Source organism: Alosa pseudoharengus, unplaced genomic scaffold (assembly GCF_046254945.1).
Source record: "Alosa pseudoharengus isolate Yale_2024_CS ecotype anadromous, Long Island Sound unplaced genomic scaffold, YU_APseudo_1.1 YU_APseudo_1.1_scf_18, whole genome shotgun sequence".
In the NCBI taxonomy this organism is placed as follows: domain Eukaryota; kingdom Metazoa; phylum Chordata; class Actinopteri; order Clupeiformes; family Clupeidae; genus Alosa; species Alosa pseudoharengus.
In genome coordinates this window covers 16,236,316-16,247,085 of record NW_027468650.1, presented here as the reverse complement: position 1 = coordinate 16,247,085, position 10,770 = coordinate 16,236,316, and the positions used below count along the sequence as shown (strand labels likewise).

Here is a 10,770-nt window from a genome sequence, read left to right as displayed (position 1 = left end):
TATTTCCCTCTCTCTCTCTCTTTCTCCTTTAGTGGGCTTTGCTAACAGTGAGGGGCTCATCAATGCGAGGTATGTGCTCCTTTTCTTCTCTGAAAGCGTCCATTCTCCAGCAGATCACTCAGGTCACAGCTACAGCACTGTGCTTATACATTACATTGCATTACATTACATAGCATTTGGCTGACACATTTTTAACCAAAGCCACTTACAACATGGTAAACATTTTAAAGTGTTTTAAAGCAATTCTCCCAGCAATTCTATAATGATTTAAAACCATTCAAAAGGTAGAGTACAATAAGAACAAGTGCATCAGTGAGTGCTGTTTTTATACAGTCAGGTGTCAGTTCTAGTCAGGTGATAAGTGCTAAAATTAGCAAGGTTAACACCACTTTTGTGTTCTTTTTTCTTTTCCTCCAACACCCCCTTCTCTTCTCACTTTCATTTTCTCTCCTCTCTCTCTCTCTCTCTCTCTCTCTCTCTCTGTCTCTCTCTCTCCCTCTCCCCCTGCTCCAGGCCAGGGATGGTGGGCTCAGATCTCGGGAACTACCCCTGGTTGGCGGACTCCTGGCCCAACACCAACTACGCTCACAACGGCAAGGACTCGGTCAACTGCTGTGCAGGCAAACAGGATTCAGCTGACCGATACTACAACAGTAAGAACTCAAACTACTCCTAATACAGATATCACAACAATAATACCTCAAAACCTACTACAAACACAGATGTTTGCTCAAAGTCTCTCAACAGTTTAAAATAGTCAAAAGATAGGACACAAGATAATGTTTATATTATTGATTATATAAAATATCTGCTGTATTGGTTGAAATGATTAAAACAGATTAATGTCTGTACTACACTGTAAACATGTATAACTGCTAAGGTAACAAACAGTAAGCTGCTTGTTGTGAGAAATCAAATACTTATGTAGACTAAACAAAGCAAAACAAAAGTTCCTCCAATCGAAGTAGAATAATCTGCCCCCCTCTCTCTGGCTCTGATTTTCACCCAGACATGGACTGGCTAATGTGTTTTTGAGTCTCCATGCATATGCCCTTTACCAAACAGCACAGGAGCCATTACCTAAGACAGCTCAATCCCTCTATTATAATCATGTCGCATTCGAAGACCTAAATTAGTTAGATTGATTTGGAGAAAAGGCTAGTCTGGAAGAAGCAGTGTCCTCACAGCGTGTCAGATCACACAGGCTACAGCACAGAATGTACCTGAGGAACAGCTTGGGTGAAAATATAATATGAAATATGAGTTTACGTCCTCCATTTTAATGATGGACGCTGCCTCACAGCGCCACCTATGTGTAAAGCTGTAGTAAACTCAGCAGTCAGTCCTGAGTTAGCGTCAATGATGTAGAGGTGCTGACGTTACCACACGTCACTCAAGGTTAGTCATGCAGACAAATAGCTCTGTGGGGACACTGGGTTTATGTGCTTCGCAGATGCTCAGTCCTGAGCTAACGTTAGTTGCCCTGTAGGCTATACTAGAGATCAGTCCTTAGCCAGTGTTGGGAGGGTTACTTTCAAAACGTATTCCGTTACAGAATACAGAATACATGCCCAAAAATGTAATCTGTAACATATTCCGTTACGTTACTCAATCTGAGTAACGTATTCTGAATACTTAGATTACTTCCGCATTGAATTGGATTTTATAAGTGTAGGAATGCGGCCATCAAATCCTGCTTAGGCCTACTAAAAAGGCCTATTCTGGTGTGTTCTTCTGTTCCAAATGGCTGAAGTGTTAGGCCCACATAGGAGAATGTAAAGTCAACTAAGCTACCTGATACAACTTTAAAATAGCAAGGTGACCACTAAAACTACTGTACAGCAGGCGACTAGGCTAATTAAAACAAACTAAATAAATAGGCTACTTTAAGGGCGTATAGCCAGAAAATATATTAGTGCCTGTGAGATTTTTCGGTGGCATCAACCCAGTACAAGTGAGGGGCGCATATGACAGGTGGAACGCAAATGACCTGTAAATGTAAACACTATCTAGGCTACTGTATATCAGTGCTCTCAAAATGAACGTGATTGCGTAATGACAATCAAAAACCGCACGTTAAAATATGCTAGCCTACTCGCAAGAATAATTCTTCAGAGGCTCCACCATATAATTCATTTTAAAACGTAGGCTAGATCTAATTAGAAAAAAAAATAATCCATAAAGCTATTTTAAGTTAGAATAAAAAACTTAGAATGCAGTGCCTATTTTAGAGATTGGTTTAATTGTAGGCCTAGGTCTAAATCAACACGTGAACTATAGGCTCTGTTTATTGATTAGCAAACTGTGTAACCGATTGGCCGAAGTAGCCTGAGCTATTAATACTTGGGAAAATATCCTTTGAACAGACATCAGGAACCGCGATCAGTGAGGAACAGGAGTTACCTCCACTTACTTTACTCCTAATTTGCTGTGCAAACAGTCATTTCAGGGTCTCCGATGACGCGTCCATAATGCGCGCTGGCTGCGTTTTGAGGCTAGTGCAAGACGGCGGGGCTTGGATTTAAACATGGAAATCATAGATTGCTTTTAGGAGCTTCTGAGTTGCCTTTATTTATTTAGAGAGTGAATAAACTTATGAAACAGAGAAGTATCGTCATGTAATCCATTGGTTTCAACAATGTAACTGTATTCTAAATACCAACTATTTAACTTGTAACTGTATCGGAATACAGTTACTCATAATTTGTATTCTGAATACGTAACGCCGGTACATGTATTCCGTTACTCCCCAACACTGTCCTTGGCTAACATTAGTTGCCCTGTAGGCTAGACTAGAGATCAGTTCTGAGCTAATATTAGTTGCCCAGTAGAGCTCAGTTCTTAGCTAATGTAAGCTAACGTTAGCTGCAGGGTTGGCTCATGGCATGACTCTGGCCTCTCTCTCTCTCAGCAGTGGGCATCTCTAAGTACCTGAGCCACGGCGAGCGGTTCAGCCCCTCGTCCAACGACGGCCCAATCTACAGCACCATCAACCCGCACGAGCAGGAGCAGGAGGAGGAAGAGGAGGAGCTGCCGGACTACACGTCCCAGTATTCACAGCGCACCAACCCCTATGCTAGCTCCGCCCTGCTCTCCAAGGCCGACCTCTACAGCCTGGAGCGAGAGCTGGACGCCTGGACCCTGCAGTCTGGACACAGCACCGCGGAGTATGCCAAGCTGCACTACCACAACACAGGCAATGGTATGGCACACACACACACACACACACACACACAGCACCACTGAGTATTTCAAGCTGTACTCCCACAACACAGGCAATGGTATGACACACACACACACACACACACACACGCAACCAAGCTGCAGTAACGTTTCCATAACACAGGCAATAGTAGCCTATGCCTGAGGTGGGCACAAATACATAAAAAACTATTTTGTTACAAACTACAAAAACTGCCTCATGTGTAACAAAATAACAAAGTAATTAGTCATTTGAAACTACAAAAATGCCCACACAATAATCTTAAGCACAGAAAATATTATATGAAGACCTTACACTAGACATTTCAATCAAATCCGTATTTCAAACAAATGTAACATGGTTGGCCTTTGTTGCCATTTTCAAGAAGAGCAGAGCTAGCCTGGCCACGCCCACACTAGATCTCCTTTCAGGAAGACACGAATCTGGAACACTGAATCAGTACCGTTCCCCTCAGGCAATAAGAATGTCAGGCAGGCAGGTAGCGATAAGAAGGGATGACAGAATCAAAACTGATTGTGATAAACGGTAGTAGTAACGCCTGCAAACATCCTTCCTTTCCTGACTGCCCATGCTGTTTATTGTCAGTTTGTAAAGTTTAGGCGAAGTAGGAAGAAACGTTAGAAATCTGTGATCAATGTGATTGTTTGGGCTGGGCCAATGATGTCAAAGTTAACGCTATGTCTACGCTCATCACCATGCTAGCTTGTAAACGATTCCCAATCGCAAGTGACCAGACTTTATTCACTTTGTTAATGAGTCTTGCTCGCCGAGCTAGAGCAGAGCTGCTTCTTCTGTTGTGTTTAAAGCTGATTCACTGGGAGGGAGCCTAGTCTATAGGGTGTGTCACATGATTTATATGCATCTAACCTGGACATTACCGTTGCCAACATCAGAAAATATGGCAAAATCTTTTACTATGGTGATAAGCATAGCCTACTGTAATGGTTAGGTAATATATTTAACTGAGTGATGACATTTTGGCTTATTTGAGAACAAAGAAATACATTTCTTAAGTATTTTGTATTTGAAATATAAACTAGGCTACATTTGATTTTTTTCCAACCTGCAAAATACAAATCACAAATTATGCTAAAGTAGCCTAATTCAATAAATAAATGCGTATTTCAAATACATATAATTAAAATACTGCCCATTTCTGTGTGTGTGTGTGTGTGTGTGTCTATGTCCCCACACACTCAAAACACAGCTATGATGGTAAAAAGGAGAATCATAAATGATCAGACTCTCTTTGAGCAAGCACTTTCACTAAAGTCAAGTCAACTGAGACTCTGTAGAAAACTTATTTGATCACTTTAATGCAAAAATGGCAAACATTATGGATGACATTGCTCCATTACAATTCAAGAAAGTTAAGGACAAACAGAAAGCACCATGGAGGCAAAATCCAGCAGTTAAACTTTTAAAAAGAGAGTGTAGGAAGACTGAAAGAAAATGGCGTAAATACAAACTTCAGATCCACTATGAAATCCATAAAGAGATGCTCCGCTCCGCAAGGTAAAATTGACAAAATCAGACTCAACATATCTGCTCAATTACTAATTCAACAACCTGAACTTCCAGCAACAAACAGAGGGAAACTTAACTTGATGTCAGAGTTCAGCTTGATAGACTACGAAACACTTGAAAAAATGGTACAGAATCTCAGCTCTTCCACATGTGTCTTAGACACTCTGCCTACCAATGTCTTCAAAACTGTTTTTCACCTCATAGCGGCGGATGTCCTTCAAATTGTAAATGTATCACTGCTGTCTGGCACTTTTCCTAAGTCACTGAAAACAGCTGTTGTAAAGCCACTTCTGAAGAAGAATAACCTGGATGCCTCCATGCTAAACAATTACAGGCCCATATCCAATCTACCTTTTATTGGCAAAATTATTGAAAAAGTAGTACTTAATCAATTAACCACCTTCCTAACATCAAATGGGTATTTTGATTACTTTCAGTCTGGTTTTCGGGAAAATCACAGCACTGAAACAGCTCTCATTAAAGTTTCCAATGACATACACCTCAACACAGATTCAGGTAAAACATCAGTCCTAGTGCTACTGGACCTTAGTGCAGCATTTGACACTGTTGATCACAATATTTTACTACACAGACTAGAACACTGGGTTGGATTTACAGGCATAGTTATCAGCTGGCTAAAATCATATCTACAAGAAAGGAGCTTCTTTGTTGCCATCGGAAACTGTACCTCAACACCAACGTCCTTGGCCTGTGGTGTTCCCCAGGGGTTGATCTTGGGGCCACTATTATTTAACCTCTATATGCTCCCACTTGGACAAATCATCCAAAATAATGTGATTTCATATCATAGCTATGCAGATGACACACAAATTTACTTAGCTCTGTCACCAAACGACTATGGATCTAAATTTCACTTAGCTCTGTCACCAAACGACTATGGATCTAAATTTCAACAGCCACATGAAAGCGATAACTAAATCAGTTTTTACCACCTCAAAAATATTGCCAAACTCAGAGGGCTGATGTCAAAACATGACCTAGAAAAATTCATTCATGCATTTATCTCCAGCAGGGTTGATTACTGCAATGGACTGTTCACAGGCCTTCCTAAAAAGACTATTAAACAGCTTCAGGTGATACAAAATGAAGCAGCTAGGATTTTAACAAAAACTAAAAGAACTGACCACATTACTCCAATTCTAAGTCCTTGCACTGGCTTCTAGTAAGTCACAGAATTGACTTTAAAGCACTAGTAAATGGAGCAGGACCTAAATACCTGCTTCAGCAGTACACACCTTCTCGTCCTCTCAGGTCCCAGGTGAAAAACCTGTTAGTAAAACCTACTGTTAGAACTAAACATGGTGAAGTAGCTTTTAGCTGCTATGCGGCTCAGCTCTGGAACCAACTTTCGGATGACATCAAAAAGGCCCCAACTGTAGCCAGTTTTAAAAATAGACTTAAGACCAAACTGTTCTCAGATGCTTTCTGCTAACTGCGCCGAGTTACAAATTCTGAATCTGCCTTGATAATTATTCTACCTTGTCTTTTATTACTTTTTTACTACTTTTGCCTTTGTTTTTGCTTACTAATTATTCTTTATTTTTAAATGATTTTACCTTGTGTTTTATGTTTTCTTTTTATTATGATCTTTACCTTCTAACTATTCTTTGACTATATTGCCCTTCTATGCTTTTATTTGTTATTATTGTTTGGTTTTGTTTATGTAAAGCACATTGAATGTGTATGAAATGCGCTATATAAATAAACTTGACTTCACTTGTGTGTGTGTTGCAGCTAAGCTGATGACGTCCTCATGCGAGTCGGGTGGCTCGCTGGACTGGGCAGATGTGCTGGCACTGACGTTTCAGCGGCAGCCGAGGGAGCACACACACACCGAGGACAGCAGAGATCAACAGCACAGGTCAGAACACACACACACACAGACACACCTTTTCTAGTCACGGCGGCCAATAAGCCTCATGCTAACTTAGGTCCATTAACCTCACACTAACTCAGGTACTTTAACCTCCCACTAACTTATGTGCGTTCACCTCATGCTAAACCCCTCAGGTGTGTCAAACTCACATTAACTCTAACCTCGCACTAACTCGGATGTGCTAACCTCACGCCACCCTGCGTAAGCAGCACTAAGGCAGTCCTGCGCACAGCCGTAAGTGTCTCTGCTGAAATATGGATGTGCGTTGTGCGGCCGGAGCTGTGCTGTCCCCTGATGGGAGCGGCTCCAGGGTAATGTGCTGTAATGGACCTCATATGCCAGAGTGTTGCCCCCTCGGTGCCTGCCCCTGCCCCTGTTGCTCAGCACAGGCCGCTGAGCCATTAGCTGCCCCACCACTGAACCCTTTCAGAGTGCGTGCTCACACACACACACACACACGCACTCACACGGACACACACACTGCAGATGTCCAGAACATACACACACACACACACACACACACTGTAGCTTTCCTGAACATGCACACACTCACACACACACACACACTGCAGATGTCCAGATCATACACACGCACACACACACACACACACACACACACACACACACCATCGTATCTTATCGCTAACACAGCAGCACTCACAGCTCAGGCTGGCACAAGGTAATGAAGTTACAGACGAGACAAAAAGGAGACGGAGATAGACGGGGGAGAAAGGGATGGAGGGAGAAAGAGTGGAGGGGAAGTGGAGATGGGGGATAGAGACAGAGATAGGGAGAGATGGGGGAAGATAGTTAGAGTGAAGAAGGAGAGAGGAAGAGACAGATTAGGGGAGGGGGCAGAGGGAGGCAGGAAAGAGAGAGAGGAAAAAACAGAACGAGGGAGGGAGAGAGAGAGGGAGGGAGAGAGAGAGGGAGAGAGAGAGAAAGTTGTGGAGATGAGATGCCAGTTGCTGGGCCTCTGCTGATCCTCCCCAAGTATAGCCTGCAGCAGAAGAGGAGAGCTGCAGCTTCGGACGACTGCAGGCACACGGACTGCCACATCTGATTGGGGCAAACGCGCGCAGGGAAGGGGCTTACTTGGACAGGGTGTGTTTGTGTGTGTCTGTGTGTGTGTGTGTGTGTGGGCATATGTATGTGAATGTAGTGTGTGAAACTCTGTGAGTTTTTAACGGTGTTGTGTGTTGGTCTGCACAATTTCATGGTCTCATTTTCTCTTAGATTCCATCAGTGAATTCTTTAATTCTGCTCATGTCTTTGTTGTGTCTCTGCTGATCTGCGCTGTGATGTGACAGGCCCAGCCAGTTGGTGCTCTGACGTGTCCAGCACGGTCCATTCGCTCTGGGCAGGGTTACGTAATCCTGCATTACAAATGGACCACAGAGTGCCTGTTCTGGATCAAGTCAGAACATTGGCAGCTTTTTTTCTTTTTTTTAAGGAGTTGTTTACTCTATATAATATAATAAAGGCGCCTTTTTAAAGTGACACTGACCTTGTTTGTGACCTCGAGGCTGAATGACGGAGGAGATGAATGGATAAGCGTCCGTGTTTAGCCATGACGGCTGTTTACATGAGGTCTACTAGGTATGCTGCTTTGCATTGGTGTGACCTCACAGCTGCCGCCACTGTTTGTTTGCCTATCCGCGCTGTGCAGTTCATTAAAAGGCTGGAGTGTACAGCAGGAACATTACAGTAGCAACAGGAAGCATCGGGTCAGGGACAGGTCCCCTTTATATAATAAACTAGTCAACAAACAAATAAATTAAGCAGTCGATGTTTGGCTTTCTCGAGACTTGAGGACAAGGACGATGAAACATGTTTGAATATGAAACATATTTTCTCACTTTCTCAGAGGAAGAGGCTGATTCTTTTGTCCCTGCTCTCTTTCCGTAGCTCTGAGGAGGATGAGGAAGACTGGGCCCCTCCTCTTCCGGAGCGGACCTACCTGATGGACACTCTGAACCATGACACCCCCACCCTGCCGCTGAGGGGGTGCCACACCCCCTCCTACTGCACCTCATACAGCCTACAGTCCACCGCCTGCCTCACTCCCTCCCCCCACGACGAGCCTCGCGATAGCCACGCCTCCCATCTGCACCACCTCGACCTCCTGATGAGGTAGGGTGCACTCGCACCTCCCCTCCCCCTCCCATAGGGTGCACCAAAGAGCCATGCACTGGGAATATGAGGACAGAGAGGAGATACAAGGGTTTTATTACCATAGATATTAGAAAGCTAGATACCGCATTGGGCTCCAGAACGTACGTAAATAGCGCCGCCATCTTGGTGGGGGCAGCAATCACTGGAGGCCAATGGAGGAGCATGTGACTCTGACAGGTGTCTCTGATTGCCGGCAAGTGTTTTCCATAGACAGTAAAGGTGTTGCCCCCAGCAATATGGCGGCCACGTTTACGATAACACCTAATAGAACTCGACGGACAATGCGGTATCTAGCTTTCTAATATCTATTTTTACTGTTTAATTTTAAATGCTGAGACTTCTAGGTTGTCCTCTGTGAGATCAGTTCTGACATAACCATTCTGATTGGCTATCAGAAGTCCAGCCTGTGCTCCAGGCTCTCCCTCCCACCAAACCTGTGCGACTCTGCTGACCAATCACGAGTCAGGTGACATCACTCAGCCACACCCCTCTGGCCACTGGCGTGACATCATGCAGATAGAGGGAATCTCCCCAGAGGATTCTGGGAAAGGTGGGCGGTCTCCAACAGCAGATGACTTAATGCTACATGTGAGCTGCTTAGCCTTAGAAATGCTAACCCTGTTCTGTGCTCTGATAGGTCAGTTCTCTGCATTCTCCCCTGATGTCACCTCACAGTCGCCAAAGCCGCGAGGCAAGAAGAAGCCCTGTAGGGATGGCCACGCCCGACACCAGCACAGCAACGCTGCAGGTAGGACACACACATACATACACACACACACACACACACACACACACACACACACACACACACACACAGACACAACAGCACCACACATACAGACCAGACGGCAGCACCGCAACACTGCAGGTGGGACACACACACACACATGCACACACACACACACACACACACTCACTCACTCTCTCTCTCTCTCTCTCTCTCACTCACACTCACACACACACATACACACACACACTTACAAACACAGGCAGGCTGGCAGACGCACAGACAGACAATTCCAACTCAGGAGGGCCTTTGAGGTGTTTTGAGGTACACTAATGCCCCTACTTCCCCCCAACATTTGCAGACCTGCCCCCTCCCCCTGAGCCGCCCCCCATGCATGAGCCCTTGCAGCTCCTAGTGGACGTGATGGAGGGGGGCCGATCAGAGCGGGGCAGGATGGAGGGGGCCAGATCAGAGCGGGGCAAGAGGAGGCAGGAGAGGGGCAACAGCTTGGCAGGATCCACCGAGAGACGCAGGGAGAGACCTGCACGCTGGAACCCAGAGGGTGAGAATACATACACACACACACACACACACACACACATTTATTCATAGAAAGACACACACACGCATGTATTCATAGTCAGACACACACACACACACACACACTCATTTATTCATAGAAAGACACACACACAGAGAAGACTGTCTTATCTGGCCTGTTCTGCTGTGTGGTCTGTAGATGAGGAGCTGCTGCTGCATTGTAAGCTGACCGGATTGGCCAGGGATGTGGCAGGGGGTCAGGGGGGGTCCTCTCTGACTGGGGGGTCCTCTCTGTCGGGCAGCCTCTCCTCTCTCAGCTCCCCCTCCAACACACACACACCCAGAAGCCACCGGAGAGAGCAGGTAAGACACAAGCACACTCATATAGGACACACACACCCAGCAGCTGTTGGTAAGAGCAAAACACACCTAGCAGACACTGGTGAGAGCAGGTAAGACACACACACACACACACACACACACACTCACACTCATATAGGACACACACACTCATATGGGACACACACCCAGCAGCTGCTGGTGAGAGCAAGTGAAACACACACACACACACACACACACACACACACACACATAGTCCAGCACATTCACACTGTCACTCAGAAGCATTTTTTGCCATATACTCACTTCCCCTTTAAGGTGCTTAGAATTGTTATCATTAGA

General features: G+C 44.9%; 1 protein-coding gene across 1 annotated transcript in view; it reads left to right on the top strand.

Annotated features, from left to right (window-relative positions):
* LOC143131460 (roundabout homolog 2) overlaps positions 1-10,365 on the top strand; it is a gene marked incomplete at its 3' end in the record, with an annotated part of 64,828 nt that extends 54,463 nt beyond the window's left edge. The window contains exons 18-26 of the mRNA XM_076291114.1: positions 33-69; positions 514-653; positions 2,912-3,202; positions 6,506-6,632; positions 8,556-8,780; positions 9,218-9,372; positions 9,460-9,570; positions 9,911-10,111; positions 10,289-10,365. Of these exons, the coding sequence (XP_076147229.1) occupies positions 33-69; positions 514-653; positions 2,912-3,202; positions 6,506-6,632; positions 8,556-8,780; positions 9,218-9,372; positions 9,460-9,570; positions 9,911-10,111; positions 10,289-10,365 (1,364 nt within the window). The remainder of the gene's footprint in view (positions 1-32; positions 70-513; positions 654-2,911; positions 3,203-6,505; positions 6,633-8,555; positions 8,781-9,217; positions 9,373-9,459; positions 9,571-9,910; positions 10,112-10,288) is intronic.
* Between the last annotated feature and the right edge of the window lie 405 nt (positions 10,366-10,770).